Source organism: Myotis daubentonii, chromosome 1, assembly GCF_963259705.1.
Source record: "Myotis daubentonii chromosome 1, mMyoDau2.1, whole genome shotgun sequence".
NCBI classification, from domain to species: domain Eukaryota; kingdom Metazoa; phylum Chordata; class Mammalia; order Chiroptera; family Vespertilionidae; genus Myotis; species Myotis daubentonii.
The window spans coordinates 130,640,764-130,664,758 of NC_081840.1; the positions used below are offsets into that span (position 1 = coordinate 130,640,764).

General features: G+C 43.3%; 1 protein-coding gene across 7 annotated transcripts in view; it reads left to right on the plus strand.

Moving 5' to 3' along the window:
• The window catches only part of FRMD4A (FERM domain containing 4A), a 335,840-nt gene that overhangs the window by 119,670 nt on the left and 192,175 nt on the right, over nucleotides 1-23,995 (plus strand). For all 7 annotated transcript variants that reach the window (XM_059660122.1, XM_059660132.1, XM_059660112.1 and 4 more), the window contains exon 2: nucleotides 19,740-19,805. In XM_059660122.1, coding sequence (XP_059516105.1) covers nucleotides 19,740-19,805 — 66 coding nt within the window. The remainder of the gene's footprint in view (nucleotides 1-19,739; nucleotides 19,806-23,995) is intronic.

Below are 23,995 nucleotides of genomic sequence, written 5' to 3' on the forward strand. Positions count from 1 at the left end.
CCAAGCAGAACAAGTCTTCCTCCTGTATTCTCCCAAAGCATCCTCAGATAGCTGTTGCAATAATCTTTGTACATATAACTCTTCATAACTTTATTTTTTAAAAAATTTTTAAAAATTTATTTATTGATGTGTGTGTGTGTGTGTGTGTGTGTGTGTGTGTGTGTGAGAGAGAGAGAGAGAGAGAGAGAGAGAGAGAGAAGTATAGATTTGTTGTTCCACTTATTTATGCATTAGTTGTTTACTTCTTGTATATGCCCTGTCCAGGGATCGAACCTAAAACCTTGGAACATAACAGAACAACACTCTAACTGACAAAGCTACCTGCCTGGGCTCTCCCCATGCCTTTCTAAGGGAAGGACCATGCCTTATTTATCTCTGAGTCACAGCACCTAATAGTATGCCTCTTGTTTGGTACGTGCTCAAAATTGAGTAATAATTTCACGTACATTGTGTGTCTCGGTCTTTGTTTGCACATAGCCACAATGATTTTCTCCCTGCCTCGGCCTAGTGTTCTCACCTGTCCTTCCCTCCCTATTTTTCAGCTCAGACTGCTCTCTCTGCACATTTCCTGTCAAAGAGAAGAGAATAAAGATGCAGCACAGTTATCCTTTACATAGATATAGTCTTGCAAACCCCAGCTGGCAAAATAACAGAAAGTATCTGAATACCACAACTCTTTCATTCATATCATTAGTCAATCAACACACACGTGGTATGCCTCTGTGTTCCAGGAATGTGTCAGTGAACAAAACTGACAAAAATTCCTTCCCTCAGGGAGATTGCATTCCAAGGGGAAGAGACAGGTAACAGACTTAAATAAGTAAATTATATAGTGTGTTAGAAGGTGGTAATTGCTGTGAAGAAAAATAAAGCAGAGAATGGGAAGTACAGCAAGGTTGCTGTTTTAGATACAGGAGTCAGATGAGATAGTATGGAAAGATGATAATTGAGCAAAGCTTTAAAGGGTGTGAACAGATGAGTAAGCAGTGTGAGTGTGTCTGGGGAGCACATTCCAGGCAGAGGAAAGAACTCATCAAAGGCCCAGAGTGGGGAACAGCAAGGAGATGAGTGTGGAAGAACACACCAAGCAAGGGAGCACAGAGGTAGGACTCTATGGGGCCTTGAAGACTCTGCACGGAGGCATGAGACCATTGCAGAGTGTGGCTCTGGGGAGCACCCTGATAGCACTTGGGCCGCACAGGGATGGGAAGGGTGCTATGGGGGAACCAGACTACAAGGCAGGCAGAAGTAACAGCAGGGTGGCCAGGTGGGTGGCCATTGTAAGAATCCAGAAAGTGCTGAAATATGATGATGATGAAAAGTGTTCAGGGTATGGATATTTTAGGAGAACCAACAAGATTTTCTGGTGGGTTGTTGTAAGATGTGAGATGAAGAGAGAAGTCCAACATTTTGGGGCCTAAAGAACAGTACATGGGGATAGAAGGTTGGCATTATGTAAGAGGTGAAAGCTATGGCTGAGGTGGTTTGGGGAGAATACAAGTCAGGAATTCTGTTTAGGACAGAGAGTTTGGGATGTTGCGGGATATACAGATGGAGGTGCTGAGTGGGCAGTTTGTATGCACTCATACAAGCCTGGGAAAGGAGAAAGTCTGAGTGGAGATATAAGGTGGGTCTCAGCCATGTAGAGGTGATACTTAAAATCTCCATGGCTCAGTCTTGAATTTGACACGTCTGAGAAAAATTGTAATTACCAAACTTCAAATAAAAAGAACATACGATGTAAAAAAGGAGGTAATACCTGGAAATGTGAAGAACCCCAAGAGATGTGCTTTCATGCAAATTGAAATCTCCTTGTTATCCTGGTGATCTGTCTCTTTTTAAAACTTTCATTTAATTTTTTATTGATTTTAGAGAGGAGAAGGAAGAGAGAGAGTGGGGGGGGGGAGAAAGAAAGAGAGAGAGAGAAACATTGATTGGCTACCTCCCATATGTGCCCCAACCTTGGCTCTAAACCGCCACCTGGGTATGTGCCCTGACTGGGAATCAAACCGTCACCTTCTGGTGTACAGGAAGATGCTCCCACCAACTGAGCCACCAGGCCAGGGCAATGTCTCTTTTTTGATATGTGAAGGGAACATCTCTGACTCACATGTTTTAAATGAGTGTAATGATGTATCATCCTATATAATAAAGAGGTAATGTGCAAATTGACCATCATGCCCTCACACAAGATGGCCTCCCCATGTGGTCACAAGATGGCCAGCAGGGGAGGGTAGTTGTGGGCGATCAGGCCGACAGGGGAGAGCAGTTGGGGGCAACCGGGCAAGCAGGGGAGGGCAGTTGGGTGTGACCGGGCTGGCAAGGGAGCAGTTAGGCGTCAATCAGGCTGGCAGGGGAGTGGTTAGGGGGTGATCAGGCTGGCAGGCAGAAGCAGTTAGGGGCAATCCAGCAGGCAGGCAGGCAAACGGTTGGGAGCTAGCAGTCCTGGATTGTGGGATCGGGCTTAAACTGGCAGTCAGACATCCCCTGAGAGGTTCCAGACTGGAGAGGGTGCAGGCTGGGCTAAGGGACACCCACCCAGTGCATGAATTTCGTGCACTGGGCCTCTAGTTGATGTATAATAAACTGCACATATTGAAAGTACACATCCAGTTTGATAAATCTTGACAAATGTCTACACCTGTGAAACCATCTCCGCCATCAAGAATTATAACTTCATGCTTTCAATCAGTCATATTTACTAAGACTTTTGTGTTTAAAGCTCCATGCTAGACACTAAAGGATGTCAGATGCAATCACTACCCCTGCCTCATGGATTTTTACTGATTTAAAATTTTGGCTTTCCTTATCCAGTGATCTAATCACAAACTTATTTCCAGGGCTTTTCTGAAGAACATGCTGAAAATACACTCAAGTTTGGTTACCAAAGTGTTTGAAAATACACACGTACACCCTTAGACACTAGGAAAGAGGAAAGATTAGGAACCCTGCCATCTGTTAATCAGTTCGGATACAGGAAAAACATATTCCTAGTACCTTCTTTTGTGGAAACAGCCCAAACAGTAGGCTCAGTCTCATCCTTTTTCACTATGTGTAGTCAACACAGTAATTACCTCCTGCCAAAGCTTTGAGCAATTGTTCTGTGTCCAATTAGAATTTTTGATTTGCCTAATAGATACCACATAACATCTTTATTGCTGCAACTGCTCACTAATGACAAGCACCCTAGATAGCCTTAGAACTCCCATTTGCAATGTCCATTGCATTAGAAGGCACTACATGATTTCCTGTGACAGCATTTATATCAGAGAATGGGGTGAAAGGAAGGAACCTCCTTTGGTTCCAGAATCTTCTTTCTCACCCTCCCACCCATCTCCATCTCCTTTCCTCTCCCAGCCTCATGCCCCACCCCCATTTTAACTGTTTTGAGGGAACAAATGCATCTGCTCTGGAAACTTGTCCTGTGCCTGGAGCTGGGGCAGCAGGAGCAGGCCCCTGGGAGGCATCTGGGGTGGTTCATGGGCAGCTGGCCAGTGTTGAAACCTCAGACAAGATGAATGGAGGGGAAAAACTGCCAGAGCAGCTTGAGTAAGCGGGAGAAGTCCCTGCCAGCGAGGCTCCAGCAGAGTCCTTCCCAGAGAACTTGGGATATAAACATGCAGGCTCCAGCCCAGATGGACTGCCCCATACAGACATCAAAGGTAGCTGTAAAAAACGTTCCTAATGTAAGCACTGCAGGCTCCCAGGCTCTCCCTGCACCTTTTATTAGGTTGTTGGGTGAGGGAGGGGCAAGGGTTTGCTGAACCTTCTGGAGCTGGGACCACACTGCAGGACTGGTGGCTCTCCAGATCTGGACTACCCCTGTTCCTCGGATCTTCTCTGCTGTGATGACACTGGGAATTTGGTCCGAATTAAGCATGAGTTTCACGAGGGTCAGCAATCGTGAAGTGCTTCCTTGGAAGCCTGGAGCAATGGACATCTGGGCACAGGGCCCCTGGATTTAGGGCACAAGTGGCTGCTTCCTGTCCCGTGCAGGTTCTGTGAAAGCAGGTGGCCTGGAGGGCCGCCCCACTTTCATCGTGGCTGTTCTCCCACTATGTTTTAAGAGTCTCCGGAGACCTAATGATGGAATTCCAGTGGCTTCCAGATGGTCTAGAATACTGTTTCAGTCCCCATCGGCTCTTCCCACCCCCAGCACATAGATCCCCGGGCTAATGGAGAGTTTGACTGTAGTGATACACAAAGAGAGTTGTTTATGGGAATGAAAACCCATTCCTAAATTCTTATCTCTGTGACAAGACCTCTAGCTCCTACTAATGGCAGATCAATGTCAATTCTGCTCATTCCACATGTGGCCATGTGGATAATATAAACTACAGAGAATGTGCATGTTCCTGAGCCTGTATTTAGGGGTGTATTTCCATAGAATAGGCAAATTAAATCACATCTCACTGAATGCAAATTAAGTTGATAGTACTATATTTTGGAATTGCCCTTGAAATGATATATAAGGATATGTTATTTTAATATATATTTATTAATTCATGTAAATATTATAGAGTGCCTATTATGTTTCATTTTGTTTTAATCACATAGCTAGCATATCATTTTAATGTCAACAAAATATTTACAATGGAAATGTGATAGGCCTGGCCAGTTGGTTGAGCATTGCCCCATGCACTGAGAGGTCTCTGGTTCCATCCTGGGTTGTGGGCTCGATCCCCAGTAGGGGGTGTGCAAGAGGCAGCCTATCATGGTACCCTCTCACATCAATGTTTTACTCTTTCTCTCTTCCTCTGTCTCTAAAATCAATAATTTAAAAAAGTATATATTTTTTAAATGTGATAACTTATTGCTTAGTAAGACCTATAGTTGTAAATAGTGTTTTTTCACCCTACTAATCAAACATAAGCAAAAAATTTACAAATTAATTTAAAATAACACATTGAATTTGATATTGGAGCCAAATATGTAAATTCATGTTACCAAGAAAATGTGATGGAGTTATTGGTTATCAAATACACAAATGCTAAACCAGCAGCAGATACACAGTCATTTCATACAACATTGCATTTAAATAGAGGACATTTGATTGTACATTTATACAAAGGAAATTGGTAGGAAAATAAGGTAGAAAATGTGTTTGTGCCTACCGGTCTGTAGTGTGAAATTAAAAAAAAAAGTCTTCTGAAGCAGTAAATAGATGATGTGGATGTTTGTTTTATCAAACTACATGTAATAGTGTAACAGGAAACATTATAAGTAAATATCTGAGTTATTAGAATGAATGTATTTTCTTGGAATTCTTGTCTGTAGGTGTGCACATGTGTCCATGGCTTAGGGAATGTCTGGCCCACCTTCCCCCAGAGTTTAGAAATCCTTTCTACAAGAGCCCTGGCTAATGATCTTCTGTCCGGTCCTGATTACTAAAGTGATGATGGGGCAACCCTTTCCATTTTGAACAATGATGCCTGTTTGACAGTTCTTCCTTCTGTTGAATTCAGATGTGTCTTCTGGAACTTCTACTCATTGATTCCATTTCTGCTCACCAAAACAATGTTCTCCATCATCCAATTTAGTCATCAAATTAGCATAAAATCATCAAATTGGCAAGTCTCCACATCCAGGCATGCCCAGGACAGTCCAGTTTATACCTGTTATCTCCAAAGAATCAATAATAGCTCCCTTTCACTAACAAAAGCATGTTGGCATGGACAGTAAATTATAGGGCACCCTACCCAGGAGTCTTTGCTATTTAGGCTAGTAGGCACTTTTCCCACCAGTCCTGAGGAGACATGGCTTCCACAGCTTTGCCCAGTCTGATTACTCTACTTTGGCCTTGCTCCAGATTCTTTCATTTCCTACATAAAAGATGGTGCCCAGAATTGAACACAGATTTCCAGAAATGGTTTATCTATATTCAAGTGGAGTCCACTTATTTTCATTATTCAGAATACTATGCTTCTGGCATATGAACTAAGAATAGGACACAAAACTATAAATAACGTGATCCCAATTGAAAAAAATTGAAACTGCCATCTAAACCTCTTTGTCAACTGTAAACTAGATTAGCGTACTCTCCATGACTGTTTACAAATCGTTGGGGGATAATACACACTGAGAAAGACAGCTTATGTTTTAGTATCTCTTTACAGTTTTCCAAGTGCTTGTCTATCTTCTTAGGCACTGAGCCCTCTTTCCAAACACCTCTTTCTGCATTAGTTAGAATTAAGTTGATTGGAAACAATGGTCAGTGGCTACCTATTATTTCATCGGTGATTTTGTCATCCTCAGACCATTAGATGTATGATTGCGCCTCCTTATTACTGTTACTGTAAATAAGGCTCTCCCACTCTATTCCTCACTGTTTGTCACCAACCCACCACTTTGCTCCAGCTCTACTGTGTGGCTCATGTTTCTAGAACATGCCATGTTCTCTCCCATTCCAGGCCTTCTTATATCAGGTTGCCTCTGCCAGACGTCCTGCTCTGCAGATACCATTTCTTCATCTGAGTATTGACCAATTCCCCAGGTGTGAGTTAGGACCCCCTCCTTTGCCCCATAGCATCTTACACCCACCTTGTCACATGAATTACACTGTAACCACCTGTTAATTTGGGTAGTTTCTCTAGTGGACATAGAAGTCCCTTACATAGGGGAACAAAATTGCCTCCATCATTATCTATAATAATAAAAGTGTAATATGCTGATTAGATTGGACAGCCGAACGACCTTCCATACATCCTTCCAGACAAAACTGCCATGGTAGGGGCCAAGGCAGAGGTGGTTAGGGGCGATCAGGCAGGCAAGCGAGCACTTAGTGGTGATCAGGCAAGTAGGCAAAGTGGTTGGGGGCAATGAGGCAGGCAGGCAAGCAGTTAGGGGTGATCAGGCAGGCAGATGGAGTGGTTAGAGGCAATGAGGCAGGCAGGTGAGCAGCTAGGGGTGATCAGGCAGGTAGGTAGAGGTGGTTAGGGGTGATCAGGCAGGCAGGCAGAGTGGTTAGGAGCGATTAGGCAAGCAGGTGAGCAGTTGGGAGCCAGCAGTTCCAAATTGCGGGAGGGATGTCCGACTGCCGGTTTAGGCCCGATCCCGCAGGAATCCCTGTGGGATTGGGCCTAAACTGGCAGTCAGACATCCCCTGAGGGGTCCTGGATTGCGAGGGTGCAGGCTGAGCTGAAGGACCCTCTCCTCCCCTTCTCCCCGCCCGCCCCCCCCCCCCCCCGCATGAATTTCGTGCACTGTGCCTCTAGTGTTTAATAAGATGCCTGGCACATTTTGAATATATCATAAACACTTGCTGAATGAACACACTGTAGTGGCCATTATTACATATAATTATTAACCCTTTTCTCCTATTTTTTTAGGATAGATTACTCTCTTGATTACTAGAGAGATAGATCTCGTTTCTAGAAGAGATAGTACTGAGTCAAAGAATATGAAAGTCATTTGCATTTTAGTTTTATTTCCTGTAGGGTACTAGTAGTCTTCCAATAAATTTGTAATTATACATTAATTAAAAAATGTTATCTTTAACATATTAACCCATCCTTATAGTTGTTGTCATCCTCTCCCCAAAGTTACATTTGTTGATTTTTTTTTCCTTTTGCTTACTGTGCCTGTGGAGTAAAATTATTTTTAATGTAGTCCAATCCTTAATTTTTTTTTCTATTGGCTCATCCATTGCTTTTATGCTTAGAAAGGTCTAATAAATAATAGTCTATCTGTTTTTTTAAAAAATATATTTTTATTGATTTCAGAGAGGAAGGGAGAAGGAGAGAGGTAGAAATATCAACGATGAGAGAGAATCATCCATGGGCTGCTTCCCGCACTCCCCCTACTGGGGCTAGAGACTGCAGCCCGGTCATGTGCCCTGATGAGGAATCGAACCAGTGACCTCCTGGTCCATAGGTCAATGCTCAACCACTGAGCCACACCGGCTGGGTGCCTGTGTATTTTTAATATATGACTTTATGAAACACCTGGAATTTATTTGGGGGAACAAGGTGCAGTTGGTTTATATTCTTTAGTAGTTAGTCCTACCATTTCCTGTCTTGGTTGAGAAGATTGAAACAAAACAACAACTGAGTAGTTCAGCGGTTCATCTTTTAACAGAAATTCATTGGCTCCAAATAATGAAAACATTCTTTTCTTTCATCTTTTTGCTTTGAACATATCTTTAAAGGTTCTTTTATTGTCCTTAGACTTTCCTTGTTTTAAATTTCTGTTTGGTTTTCTACCTCTGTCCCTACAAGTTTCTGACACTCCTCATCTGTGGACGTAATATATATAATGTGCTGGGCCCTTGAGACATCGTATCTGTACGGCTGAAATCTAGTCTCCTTTGGGAGTTCTCCATGCAGGCACTTTGTGTTCATTGAGCATCTCAATCTTCACTTTTTCATTCAGTTTTATTTTTACTGTTATCAAATTTTTACTTTCAACGTCTTCACCTCATACACATGATATTCTTTCAGGTGCATAAAGACAACCTTATCTTTTTATATGGAATTTTAAAAACTGTTTTCTTTGAGTCTGTGGTCCCCATCTGAATAACCCATCAGGTCTCCTTTTCAACTATAAAAATTCCAAGTGCAGTCATCAAAACCTCAAAAAGGGTACCTATTCTCCTTTTCCTTTGGAAAAACTCATCTTCGTTACACCCCAAACAGTCTGTCACTAAGATAGTGAAGCTAGGACTCCACATGGCAGAGACCAGGTATTTGCCCTCATCTTTCCTCACTCTAAGGAGAATGGTGGGTGTTAGAAGGGAGTATAGTTCTTGTTGCTCCTTTGCATGTTTTGTTTCTTTGGGGTTTATGCCTCACTCAGCCACCTTTAAAGGATGTCTGCATGGATGCTGTGCTGTGAACAGTGTGTGTAAGAAGAACGCTCTGAACCCGCCCAGGGAAACGGGCGCAGCCTCCACATTAGCAAGAGATCTTCTTCTCCTTTGTTAGAGGGCAGTCTGTGGCCTGGCAGTCCTTGTTGTCCTTGGAGGTATTACCCCACATGTCACTCACTGACTCTCCTAAACCCCCATTCCTAGGCCAGCTCCAGCGATCCTTATATCAGCCCTCTGTCTTGATGACTGCCAGCTAGCCCACGATGACCCTGAGGAGAAGGCGGGACCTCCAGGCGCCCTGTTGGACGAGGTGCCCCTCTAGATAGGACCAGGGCCCCACAGAGCTCCGTCTGTGAAGGCCATGTGCTTGCTCAGCACTAGGAACAGCCACCCAGAGGGAGCCTGTCCTGACCAGCCTTCTCTCCCTCCCTGCCACAGTAGCAGAAAATCTGGTGTGAGGGACAGGGAGCTGCAGCCTCACTCACCATCCTGATGGAGGGTGCGAGGAGGGTCGGGGTGCATTGGAATGAGTACACTTTCTGACACTCCTGCCCAGAGGCACCTCGCATGCCCTGACTAGACTTCTGAAGGTGATACTGATTGAGAGCCCACTGTACTCCAAGCAGAGTTCCACACTCTTATGTGCATTAGTTACTCCTCACAGCTGCCCATGAAGGTTGGCACTAGTATGGCCTCCATTTCCTAGACTAGGGACTGAGGCACAGTGGGTGCAGTGACTTATGGAGGGTCACATACCGCTCCCCCTGGTGAAGCTAGGATAAAACAACCCAGCATCAGAACCCACAGCCCGACCCCCATGCTCTGTGGGCCACAGCGCATGGCCTGGGAGGGACTGCCGGGAGGGGCAGAGCCTGGCATCCGGTGTTATGGTGGGAAGCTGCCAGATGGGATGGAAACGCCCATGGAGAGGAGAAAGGGTGTGTCAGCACAGCTGAGTCTGCACAATGTGCTCCTCAGGCCAGTGCTTCTAAGAAGTGGGATGTGGTTTCTTTGATCACCCCTGTGTCTCCAGCACTTGGCTCAGCACGTGGCGTAGAGTAGACAGACAGGGGTGGTCCTTTCAGGACATCAGTGGAAAAAAAGTGTTTTCCAGGCAAAGGAGACAGCATGGGCCAGGCCCCGATACATGAGAGAGTGTGGCCCTTGGGGAAAAGAATTTTGAAATCCAGGATGGCTGGCTCTTGGGACTGAGGGGACAGGGAAGGAGAGCATTTAAAAATAAACAGAGATGAGGTTAGGTGAGGCCAGATCTCGAAGGACGTGTTATTCAGTATGAAGATAGCCATCTCTCAGAAATGGTAGGACAGTGCATAATGAGGGAAAGATGTTTTGCAACAACCTCAGAAATCTCCTCCTCAGGCCTTGAGGACTCTGCTCTCTACACTGTTTTCACCTTCTGTTACCCCTCACCCTCCATTCCGATTGTACAAGACTCCCTTTCCCTTGGGAGGAAATGCCCAGCTCCCTTTCCCTTACAAGGAGTAGGCACTCTTCCCGTCTCTGACCCATCTCTGAAGGAGGAGGAGGAGGAGGAACAAGAGGAGGAGGAGGATTAAGACTCTATATCTTCAGAGACTCCAGTTGCTCCAATCACAGAACCAAAGTTGTCTGGGATTCTAAGCCTGAGTAGAAAGCAAAAGCCTGAAGATTGTGTGAATATGTGTTTATAAGTGGATTTAATGATATATTTGAACTGGAGGTAAAGGAAAATCCTGTCAGAAGATACTCTAGCAGTGGCAGAACCCAACTGTGAGTCAAGTTACTGTTCTTTCGGTGCCCAGTTGGCTAAGTGTAGAAAGCGCCGATGCCTTCCTGGAGCCTTAACAGCACTTAACCCAAGTGAGCTTACTGCTCTGTGCTCATCGAGTTGGTGCTGGTGATGCATAACCTGACTCCTGAGCCCGTGCACTCGGGTCTCTCAGTGTCCATTTTCTCCTGACCATTTCCTCAGAGGGTTGTCTCTCACACAGAGGCGCGTGATTGTCTGTAACACTCGACCTGAGATGCACCAGCTGGACTTTGGCCTTCCATATCTGAGACCCATCTGTCCAACCTCCACGTCAACAGCTTGTCCTCAAATATTGTGCAATGTCCCATTGGAAGGTGAAAAGAGTGCCCTTGCTTCCCACATCCTGCAGCTTAGCTTTGGGTTGGAGTTCCTCTTCCCTGGGATCACAGAAGACCATCACTGGAGCTCCTGGGTGTCCTTGCCCTGTTGTACCATCTGAGAGGATTGAGATGGATTGTCCTGTAGGATTTGTGGCTCCCTCACCCAGCAGTGGTCTTCAGGGCCGCAGAGTCACGGTCTAAATCCAGACACAGCAGCCCTACCCTGTCCCCAAGCCCTTAGTGCACCCAATGCCACGACTTTTCTTCCTTTATTACCAGAGAAAGCCCCATTTCTTTTTGCTATAGGGAGTGAGGGAAAGGGAAGAAGAGAAGGAGAGGGGGAAGAAGAGGGGGAGCAGCAGCAACACTAAAATATGCTTTACAAAGATCCTCCAGTAAATACTGGCCTCACTTATGACCTCATCAAATGCAAACTTGCAGAGGGATGAGCTTTGAGGAATGCAAGGCTATTTCAAGTTTTATATTACAGTACATTGGCATGTGAATTTGTTTCTAACAGAGGCACTCACTTAAATCACTTTCATCTGGGTTTTATAAGTTACAACTGTATTGAGGAGAAAAGAGCTTCAAGGACAGGCCTGGAGCCTTCTTTTAAATCCAGGAGACTCATGGGAAAGACAGAGGTGGGATAATTTGCCAGAGGTCATGGAGCAAATTAGGGGCAAGGTCTTTCTCTCTGCATTGGATTTCTGGTGTCTAGCATCTTGTGTCTCCTTTCCTTCCATTACCATCTTATATGTCACTTAAAGACAAAAAAAGATAAGCTTGAGATAAATCAGAGAGAGGGAAAAATAAAAATAAAAATGGACACTATATCTTTAACCTTTAACGGTTATAAGCAGAGACCCCTCATGTTCTGTTATCACATTACAATATGATATTACATTATAATAACTGTGATTATATCTGGTATTTTCATGGTACAGGATAAGTGTGGGCAGCAAATGGGTGAATATTTTCCACAAATTTTTATTTGCCTGAAATCCTTTCTACATATGTATTTGCTGTTTGAGTTTCTTGAGGCCACTGTGATCGTATCACAGTCATTCCTTTTCTGGATGTGACAGGTTTTGGATTACTGAGAATTTGTGATCTTGTGATGTTTTGGGACCCAGATGGGTGGTAGGGGCCTCATTTGTCTGCAGAGGAAACTGAAGTGGAACAAGGGAGGGTTCATGGTGAGTTGACCCCGAGAGCAGATGCTCCCACAGAGAGTTGCACTGGGAAGTTGTAGTCATGTGTCTGGAATTTCCTTCTGAGCCTCGAAATGGTCTGGGTCAAAGGGCGCCTGTGAGGTGCTGCTGTAATACATCCGGATTCCTTGAAGTGCCCTGCCTTAAGGAGCGTGCTTGGGGAGGGTGTGCTGGAAGACTCGTCGCTGTTTGGGCCTTGGCTAGCATGCTCTTGAAATCTGAAGTCGTACTTAACTGCACTTAAGTAAACCAAAGTTTGAAAGTCATACTTTCAAACACATGATGATAAAACTTTGAAGACAGGATTTCAGGTTGTTTGGGGGAACAGGGATAGTTTTCCTAAATGAAGCATGTTTGGGAAATGTTAATTCTTCCTTTTCTACAACTCTAGTGGAGTCTTTAATAATTTTTATCTTATTGTCTCATAAAGGTATTGTCTCTAAAATGAATGTGAATCATAACTTGGAAATTTACTGTGCTCAGGGACGTAAACAAATAGGCATGTGGTAACTAGGTGAAAAGTGCTTTTGCAGGGCTGGGAACACTGCCTACGCAGGTCTCCTCCTGCCCACCCACCTCTTCTCCCCCCACTGCCCTACATCTTAGAGATAATAATTTCAGTACAAATTAGCATTAGGAAATGCAAGATAATGTGTTAATTGAATAATTTTAGTTTTTGTTTTTATAAACCATTTGTTTTTTCTTCTAAGCTCAGGATCTCTTACCTATAGTCATTCACACAGCTGCATTAGATTTCTAGGACAACGTTCTAAGCCAGGGGTGGGCAAAGTTTTTGACTCGAGGGCCACATGGGTTCTTAAACTGGACCTGATGGCCGGAACAAAAGCATGGATGGAGTGTTTGTGTGAACTAATATAAATTCAAAGTAAACATCATTACATAAAAGGGTACGCTCTTTTTTTTTTTTTTTAGTTTTATTCATTTCAAACGGGCCGGATCCGTAGTTTGCCCACGGCTGTTCTAAACAGTGGAGGTAGGGCTGTTTCTTCAGAGCACTTCCTCCACAGATACGTACCACAGTGTATAAATTATTTGGCAGGGGGAAAGAAAAAATGAGGAAGAAGACATCCAAGAAGTGGCAGAAAGAGAAAGAGAAACAGGTGATACACAGGGTGTCCCAAAAAATGTATACACACTTTGAATAATTATAAAGGCAGCGTTTATTAAAGCACATTTCCTTTTCAAAATTAATAGAATCTACAGACATTGTGTGTTTACATTTTTGGGGGACATAATAGAGAAAAAAGTGATAGTAAGAGGCATAATTATAATGGGTTTTACTTAATTTTGAATTTGAAGACAAAATATTCCTAATAAAGCATATTTTCGCATGCTGAGCTTTCCATGTAAAGTAACCCCAAAAGGCCATTTGGGAGTTGTCATTGCTGGTTAGTTATTATTATTTGTTTCTTAGTTGATGCCCTGATGAGGGGGACTCCCCTGCCCCATTTGGACAGCAGTGCTTCCCACCATCAGTAATAAATTAAGCTACTGTAGACGGATGCTCTCAAATGGAGATATTTATAATTCCCCCTTTGAGATGCTGGGTTTCCTGAACCGCTTCTGGTCACAGTTGGCTTCCTATTAATTCTGCCTGCAGGGAGAGAATGTGTCAGACTTTCAATCTTCAGATTTCTGACCTATGTGACAGTTGTAGTTCTCATTTGTAAATTAATTAACTTGATTTAATATGTTAAAAACACAGGCCATCTAAAACGAATTTGCCCAGAAAGAAGCTTCTCAGGCTCCATTTCCGATGGCTGGACTCACACACTCTCATTCATTTCTCTAGGTCAAGTTTCTTTATTACATTATTCTAACTGGGGAAAAAAACACGCCAAAACACAACCTTTTGAGTGATATTTGGGTGGGGTGGGGGGGAAGCACCCGTAGGCCCACTACCTTAGCACATCAGCTGTTTTATTTATGCCTCCTAATTCCTGTCCATCTGCCCAACAATTTTATTGCCTGACCTTAGAGTTCACACATCATTATATTCTGCTGTGCTTACTGAAGCTAGTATCCCAAATCCATGTTTCTGCATAGTCTTCATGATTCAGTGTACATCTTAACAGAAAAGTTGGATAAATGCGGTAGACACCCTACCTTCAAAATAATAATTTTCTTTACATTCTTTACATCACAGCGCACTTGGAAAGCCTTTGCTTGGCATAGAAGTGTATGTAGCCAGACGATTTATGGTTGGAGTGGTAGCCAGCTAGCTGACATCTATGAGAAGCCTTGTTCTCAAAAGGATTTCCTTGGAGGGTGATGCCAGTGTCCCAATTGTGCCTGCACAGCTGAAAAGGAAAACAAGGAAAGCAATATTGCTTCACAATTGTTAGTATTCAAAAGGAAATTTCAGTGTCCCTGGTGAGCCAGACAAAGCTACAGATGTCCACTCTTTGTCTGTACACACCCAGAATGGTGAGCCTTTTCTGAACTGATAACAGGATACTCCCATTTCACTTCAGTATGAAAAAAACACATGTACTCCTTTTGAGGAAAAACTGCAGTCCTCTCAAATGATAGTTGTACTTTCAAACATGATGATTCCAAGTTGAGTTTCTGTTTAGATTCACATTTCTGGGCTGACTTTTCAGCAACATATTGTCTTCCAAAAAGGAGGCGGCTTACAAATTCCCAATTGAAATGGGAGCGTGCTTATAAATCACCAGACTGAGCTATGGGACTTTGTTGAAGAGATGAATGAACTGGGAAGACCTTGGGTGGATCTCAAAATCTCAATAAATCTCAATGCATATTACTTCCTTAAAGTGCTGAGCTGATAAGGTGAGATTAATGTAATTAAAATGTTATGTTTCCGATGAAAATGAGAACCTCAGGGCAAACTTCTAGACATGGGTGTGAACTCAGTGTCATGTCACACTTGGCATGTTTTGAAGTATTTTGAGGAAAGTAAGTACTATCTCTTAATACTGTGATTAAAACTTTATTTGAGGCCTGGTCAGGTGGATTGATTGGTTGGAGTGTCCCATACGCTGAAAGGTTGCAGGTTCTGTTATAGGCAGCAGGAACAGCACCAGGTACTAGTCCAGGGGTGGGCAAACTTTTTGACTCGAGGGCCACAATGGGTTCTTAAACTGGACCGGAGGGCCGGAACAAAAGCATGGATGGAGTGTTTGTGTGAACTAATATAAATTCAAAGTAAACATCATTACATAAAAGGGTATGGTCTTTTTTTTTTTTTTTTTTTTTTAGTTTTATTCATTTCAAATGGGCCGGATCCGGCCCGTGGGCCGTAGTTTGCCCACAGCTGCACTAGACCCTTGGAGTCAGACCAGACCTGGGTTTAGCAACCTTGGTACTTGGATTCTAGATAGGAAATAATTCAAAGCCAAGCATAAACTATAAGAGAACATCTATATATATAAAAGCCTATGTGACTGTCTGACCATGTGACCAGTAGCTATGACATGCACTGACCACCACGGGGCAGACGCTCGATGCAGGAGTGGAAACCACAGGCATGGGAACATGGAACAGACTGATGAATCTCATAGGGAAAGGGGGAGGGGGAGGGTGGGAAGAGATTAACCAAAGATCTGATATGCATACCAGAGACCCAATGCATGAATTCGTGTACGGATGGGGGTTGGCTGGCCGGGGGGAGGGGCCCGGTGCATGGATTCATGTACTGGTGGGGTCCCTCTACCTGGCCTGTGCCCTCTCACAATCCAGGACCCCTCAGGGGATGTTGGGAGAGGCAGTTTCAGCCCAATCCCCACCGGCCAGGGTGAGGGACCCTGCCCTAGTTTATTTATAAAATCACAGAGGTAGAAGAAGTAATTTGTAGAAGAAATGGACTTAGAAAATAAGTTATAGAGGTAAAGGAAGGGCCCTAGGAACTTGGGAGTGAGGAAGCTAACGGTAATGTGCCAAGGGTGAGGGGAGAAGGAAGGGGGAAAGGAAAGGCACAGGTGTGCTCCTGGGAGGGAGAGTGCACTGGGTCCCCAGTCCTAAGGGTTTTAAGGGTGGAGACTTTAGGGGAGGTCCCAGGGGAAGATCTCAATAGACTCTTCAACAGCTTTCCATAGGTCTTCACTGATTGGTTGGCACCAGTGCAGGGGGTCATTATCCAATGCACTGGTCCTGAGGTCAGCCTTGGTGTTGCTTGTCTGGTTTTGCTGCTTTTCTAGACCTGGAAATACAATTGAGGCATAGATGTTATCTCTAGGGAGGAAAGGTCAGGGGGTCTATACCACATGACCAGTGATATGCTAGGGGAAGAAAAGTCACCCTGGGGGCTAGGCCCCACCCTACAATTGTCCTTTGCTAGGCATCCAGAGCTTTCCACCCTGGTGACCTTCTATACCTGGCCCATCATCCTTGCTCTGCTCCTATCTAACTGCCTACCACAGTTCGATTCCTGGTCAGGGTACATACCTAGGTTGCGGGTTCGATTCTCAGTCAGGGTGCTTACTAGAGGCAGCCGATCCATGTGTCTGTCTATCTCTCTCTACCTTTCTCTAAAATCAGTGAATATATCTTTGGGTAAGGATAACGAAACAAAAACAACAAAAACTTTATTTGATACAGTAATGTCTTTCAGATACCAATATTTCTTTGTTTTCATAAAAATGTGTTAGAATGTGAATAAGGAACACAAGAACGTGTTTATATCCTTAACCTTTTACACTACAATGGGGTGATAGCTCATTGTGGTTTTCATTTGTATTTCCCTGATGGTTAGTGATGTTGGGCACCTTTTCATGTATCTGTGGGCCATCCATGTACTCTCGTTGGAAAAATGTCTATTCAGGTTCTCTGCCTATTTATTATTATTATTATTTTAAATATATTTTTATTGATTTCAGAGAGGCAGGGAGAGGGGAAGAGAGAAACATCAATGATGATGCCTTCTACACGCCCCCTACTAGTAATTGAACTGTGACCTCCTAGTCATAGGTCAATGCTCAACCACTGAGGCTCACTAGCCAGGCCTCTCCCTATTTTTAATAGGATTTTTTTGTTTGCTATTGAGTTATATGATTATTTTTCTGTATTTTAAATATTAACCCCTTTTTAGGTATATGATTTGCAAATATTTTCTCCTATTTGGTGGGTTTCCTTTTCATTTTGTTGATGGCTTCCTTTGCTGTGCGGAAGCTTTTTAGTTTGATGTAGTCTCACTTGTTTATTTTTTGAAGCTGATGAATTTTTAAATTAAGTCATTTGGCTAGGGTGATTACTGTTTGTAAGGTTGTGGCTACGACAACACCTGAAGTTAAGACTTCAGAGAGTGAATAAAGACATTGCATGGGCCCATCTCATATCCACAGCTGCCTGCTTTGGCTTAGACGTGCAAAATAGCAAGTCTTTGGACTGAAGTTTTTCCTCAAATTTTTACTCTATTTCAGCCTCTTTTAGAGTGCTTATGAGCATGTGAAACTTTTCTTGATGACTTGTCTTAAAGCTGGGGACTGCTGAGTCACTAGAACTCAGATTCCAGAGACTGTTTTCGCCCCTCCCACGCAGGACGTGCTGCTTTGGTGTAGATCCCATCAGTAGGGAAGTCTGACTCCATGGAAGGATGATGGGTTGGCTTCTTTTGAGGAAGGACTCAGAGAATTTTCTTATGGGAGTGCATGCCAGCTTTGCACGTGCTGATGGTTAGAGAATAAGCACTTGTTAAACAAAAAGAGAAGAAGATATCATTTCTATGTTTCATGGAGAAAGTACTCGGGAGAAGGGACTGACCCCGATGGCCGTAAAATTAGGTGAGACCAGGATCTGCTGTGTGCATCCTTCCCTTTGAGCTGCTGCTCATAGCTGGGGCAAAAGAAGGTAGCTTCAGTTAGTGTTACAGAGTCAAATAAAAATCCAAAGGCTGGAGGAACCTGATGTGGCTTCAGGTCCAGACAGTGGTTTTGGAGCCAGCTCATATTTGTAGTAGTTACATTTTCAGGAATTTTGCATGTCAGTTGTAAAATATAGCCATTATTAAAATTATATAAAATAGCATTAAATAAATTACATTAAAAACAAAGATAATAAATGCTAAGATCCATCACTTTCTAATTAGTTTACCATGCTTTACTATCACCTACATTCTTGAGGTTACATATGTCTGTTGCATCTGTTGGAAATACTGTTGGTGTTGTTGTGACAGTAGCTTGAAGGCAGACATGGTGAAGACATGTGGAACACAGTAAGACAGTGCTTGGTGAGTGCTGGCCAGCAGACATGTGTGGGAAGGCTTGTTCTTCATGGGATTTCCTTTGAGGGTGATGTCAGGGCTCCAGCAAGTGCTACAAACAAATGCCTTTTTTTAAATTCAGAAAGACAGTTACTAAATATTCACTAGCACCCACTGGGCCCAGCCCACTCATTTCTATTTGTGAGACTGGGGCACGGAGAGGAACAGGGGCTTGTCCAAAGTCCTGCAGCCAAGTACCTTGTGGGACCAAGACTCAACTTGGGTCTCCTGGTGCCTGTCGAGGGGCTCTTTCTGTTACATCGCACAGAGGTATTAGTAGTGACAAGCACCTGGTTAGGGTCAGCTTAGCACTCTCTCCCAGGGTCCTCTCACAGGTGAAAGCACTGTGGGACTAGGGCAGTGATGGTGAACCTATGACACACGTGTCAGAGGTGACACCCGAACTCATTTTTTTGGTTGATTTTTCTTTGTTAATGGCATTTAAATATATAAAATAAATATCAAAAATATAAGTCCTTGTTTTACTATGGTTGCAAATATCAAAATATTTCGATATGTGACACAGCACCAGAGTTAAGTTAGGGTTTTTCAAAATGCTGACACACTGAGCTCAAAAGGTTCACCACCACTGGCCTAGGGTCATAAACGAGCAGAGGGGAGGATTGACACAAATCAAATGCAGCTGCCAGAGGGGTGGTCATCCGCTCCCTGGTGATCTTAAGTGGGACAAGTTTTGAGGTGGGAGGTGACAGAGACTGGATACTGAACTCTGTCTTTAGTTTGTGGTAATAAAGCTATTGAATGGAAGAATGACTAAAGAATGAGCAACTTTTATCACCACCTGATGTTGTGTTATGCATGTATTTGCTATTTTATTATAAATTTCCCCATAGGATTGTAAGCTCCATGAGGGCAGGAACCTTGTCTTGCATGCCGCTGCACACCCTGCTCCCAGAATAGTGCCTGGCACATAGAAAGTGCTCATAAATATTTTTGAATGAATGAACAGTGCTACTCATGGTTGGCATTACATAGCCCAAATCCCCGGGGGAAGTTTTGCCTAGAGCAGTGGTTCTCAACCTTGGCTGCACATTAGAATCAGCTGAGAATCTTTTTAAAATCCTGATTTCTGGGCCTCATCCTCTGGACATTCTGTTTCTTTTTTATGGGGTGGGGCCACAACATTAGTAACAAAGAAACAGAATTTCCAGAGGATGAGGCCCAGAAATCAGGATTTTAAAAAGATTCTCAGCTGATTCTAATGTGCAGCCAAGGTTGAGAACCACTGGCCTAGAGGAATGTGCCTGGTGGAGGCCAGCACAGGGACCCTCTCACTGTTTGCCAGACTGCTAGACTCTAGGTGACCATCATTTCTCTTTCTTCGCAGATGACGGAGGGCCGTCGATGTCAAGTACATCTTCTTGATGACAGGAAGCTGGAACTCCTAGTACAGGTAAATGACTTTGGGTCCACTTTCTAAGTTTCTTCTGTGACTGTTGTGGTTGGCTCACACTTGGATTCAGCTGAGGGGTGGGCAACAGTGTAAACTATTTTTCAGCCTAAATCTGTACAAATCTCTGAGAGAAGATTAGGACACACCCTAGTATTTTTGTGTGTGATTGCTATTTTTGTTCATTCTGTTTCTTTGCACACCCCGCCTAAGGCATTCAAGGTCAGATGTATATCTACCCTATTGTTGCAAATCTCTAGAAAAGGAAATCCCACAACTGCCATTAGCTATTCTTTATGCTTGGAAGAAGTTAGTTATAATATAACCTAAATAACTCTTGCTACAGCCAAAACTGGTTTAATTGTCTAAAACACAGTTCATTATTTCAAGTTAAGCTTTCATAGCGATGAAGAAAGGGAAGCAGTCTCTTGGCTCTGTCTCCCCTTTAAGAGCTGAGTAAGCACCTGACGCCATCCTGCTCGTCAACATTGCCATCTCCCTTGAACATCTGGAGAAAATGACAGAGGAAATCAATCAATGTGTCTCCGAGCTAAGAACACATCAGTGTCAGGGATGTCCAAAAAGTAATTAGGCTCAAAGACCCCAGTCTTGCTCAACTTACTCTTGAAAAAACCATTGTTTTACCCAGAGCCCTAAAGAGTGGCGAAGTTTCCAAACTTGATTTAAATAACTTAATTCCAAATCTGTTGCTCAACTCCAACTTTTGTAACTATATTTGCTTGATATTCTCAAATGTCTATCAAATTCATAGGGCACTGCTCCTTATCCATGACAGTTTGCTGGGAAGAAGCTACAGTTCATCAGTCAGTTGCAATGACACCCACATGCTCCCTCCGTGGGGAACCACACTGCGCCAGTGTGGAGAGTCACATAGAAGCACTCTACTGTCATGTTCCCTTGTACATGCCACATGGATTTCAAAATGTTCCAATTGCTAATTTAAAAAGTTAATACTTTTAATAGGAAATAAGTTATAAAGACATCATAAACACAATGTAGGAAACAGAGAAAATAGGAAACAGCTCATAATCACAGCACACTAATTCAACTACTTTTCTCATTTTGGCATATCTTATATTTATATTTATATTCCTTACATGGTTGTGATCATAATGTATGTATAATTCTATATATTTTTCCACTTAACATTGTCCTTCACTAGCATTTTTCAAGTTATTATCAATTGTGATCTTTGTTAATGGCTGCATAAATTCTAGAAAAGGATATACCATTATTAGCTAATCATTCACCCTTTTGAGTACATTTAAGGATCCTTTGTTGTTTTGTAATTTTTTCCTCTATGACAAGGAAATGCTGTGCTTAATTTATCCACATATATAGAGTTCTCCCACATTTTGGATTATGTCTTTATTAGGCTAGATTGCAAGGCCTCCAGTCTTATGAAGAGTCAAACTTGTGATCTGGGTTGGGGTGTGAGTGGGTAGAGGGGACTATAAAGGAGCAAGATCTTTTCAGTAAGCAGGATCAGGACTAACAAAGTGCTTGGAGCTTTAAGTTGTTAAGAATCAGTCTGAGCCTTTCACAGGTGAGTGGTCTGCAGTACCCTAGATGCTCTTTTTGTAGCAAGGCTTGGAGGTTTAGATAGCAGCCCGCCTCTGAAACAGGAAGTGAGGCCTCCGTGACAGTGAAGGCACCTTCTCTTGGCCAGCCTGCCCTGGGAAGACTGAATGGAGGCATCTGAAATGGACTTGAGTCACAGAAAAGATATTTTATTACTGATGGGCACAATTTTAGAAAGGCCATCTTCAGCCCTTAACTATCAAGAAAATGTTGAATTAGACCAAGCAAGAATTCATACTCCTCCCATCTCTTTTTAGAAAATACTTCATGTGATTCCCTCTTCCTAGAACACTCGTTCCCACCAGTCCCTGTACCTGGCTGGTTTCTGTTAAGCTTTCAGACCACAGCTTAGAAAATGTATTCCCCCCCTCCCCCCCGCCCCAGGGTTTCCCTGACCCTACCCTCTGCCCCTCCACAGCTGGGTCTTAGCTGCCCCCAACCCCTTCCCTCTTACAGCACTGTCATAACTCATTGTCACATTCACTGTCATTGCCTGTTTACTTGTCAGCATTTCCCAGAGCCACCAAGAAATTAAGGACTGGGTCTGTTTTTTGATCACTGTATCCCCAGTACCCAGCCCATGTCTGGCACACATGTCAGTAAATAAATACTTCTTGAGTGAAAAAACAAAAACAAAAAGAAAGAAAAGAGTGAATCCTAAGGTTCTCTAGTGTTACTTCCCCAAATGACTTACTTCTTGCCATAGAACCATTGCTTGGCAGGGGATTTACTTAGGTTAGTGCAAAATAAATAAATAATAATAAATAAATAAATAAATAAAGCCCAGCCAGTGTGGCTCAGTGGTTGAGCATCAACCTAAGAACAAGGAGATTACAGTTCAATTCCCAGGTTGGGGCCTTTGCCACGATTGCAGGCTCATTCCCAGTGTGGGAAGTGCAGGAGGCATCTGATCAATGATTCTCTCATATCATTGATGTTTCTGTCTCTTGCTCCCTCTCCCTTTCTCTCTGAAATCAATAAAAAAATATAAAAATAAGTAAATAAACAAATAAATAAATAAGGAACAATTCTGCAAAACTTTGGGAAACAAGGTTAAAGTTATTTGACAAAAGCCAACTTAAAATAGGACTTTTCTTTGTCATCTACAAAGTTTTGTTGTTCAGGATTATGTTCTTTTGACAGAATCATTTCTAAAGGGAATCCCTATTCTCCAGCTTTATGAGTCATCTCAGTGTTTTTAGCAGCATAAAACATTATGACTTCATACCCTTTTTTATATTTTAAATTCACAAAGTGATGAGGTCCATTATTGCTAAAGGTTTTGTTGTTATTCTTGAACAATTTCAAAATATGTGTAAGAAGCCTTAGACTAAGCAATGCCTTTCAATGTTTCCGCGTTTACCTGACAAGGTTTATAAGACAGAAAGTGGGGGTTGGGGATTGTAGGAAATGGTTATTTCCCATGGAGAAGCACAGGGGTGTACACCAGGGTGACTGACTGACAAACATTCTTAAGTAGCACAGAGGTGGGAGGTCTGGTTTTTCGATCATTAATTATTAGGTAAGAGACACATCAAAGGCTACACCTCAGACCTTCAGAAGCAGGAAAAGACTGAGCTGACAGAGTCAGCAACTAACAATTGCTTCCCACCAGGAGGATGCTGTTAAGCAGTCTACCACAGGGACAGTTTTCTGCAGTGGTGTAGACCTGGTCACCATTTCCCTTCTCTGGATTACAGAGTAAAATGGCCATAATCCTCAAATGTAATGCTTTTTCTAAAACCCTTTGAGATTTCTGAGTGAAATCTGCTTCCAGACCCCTGACTGCCCTGAGTAATTTTGCATCACTCATATTCAGGGAAGGGAAGGTTAAGAGTGCACATACTGGGATTTCATATTCAAAAGGCTCATCCCTAAATCCACAGGCAGGCCCTTGTCACCAGGACATTGCCATGTGACTTTTTCACTCACTGGATTCCTCTTAAGGACAGCTGCAATGGTGATGTGAGCATTCAGTAACAAGTCAACCTCAGTCATACACGTGGGGCAGGTGGTCCAGCCAGATCACCCTCCCATCCAATCCGGAGACAGCGTCTTTTGCTTTGTCATCCAAAATTGTTTCAGCCAACTAGAAACATACTCGAAAAGCCTGTGTCAGAACGAGAGAGGTCACCATCATGGGTGTCTCTCAGTCAGCCTCTGCCTGAAGCTTCCATAGCCAGACCAGAGGGTGCCTGCAAGTTTGGTATTGAGCTTTGCAAGTCTTGGCTTCATATGGTTATTCCTTTAAAATGACTTTCTTCATTTTTCTCTGATCTGAATGCAGATTTGGGGGAGCATTTTGAAAGCGGAGAAAAGGAAACGTGGTTCAGCCTTAGTTAGAAAAGGTAACTAAGTCAGAGAAGAATTTCCTGACAGTGAGGGTCTTAAGGTGGAAGCCATGAACAGGGAAGGTTCGGGCTCTTTCTCCTGGGAATCTTAAAAAAGGGATAGGTTTTCATTAGTTTGGAATGGCCGAGGGGTAGCCAGCCCTTCCTTATTAGGCTCTCTGAGGCTGTGCTCCTGTATGGTCCCCTGCCTTACAGGAAGACAGGCTAGGGCAGGAAACAGCCCCGGGCTTCTGCTCCAGA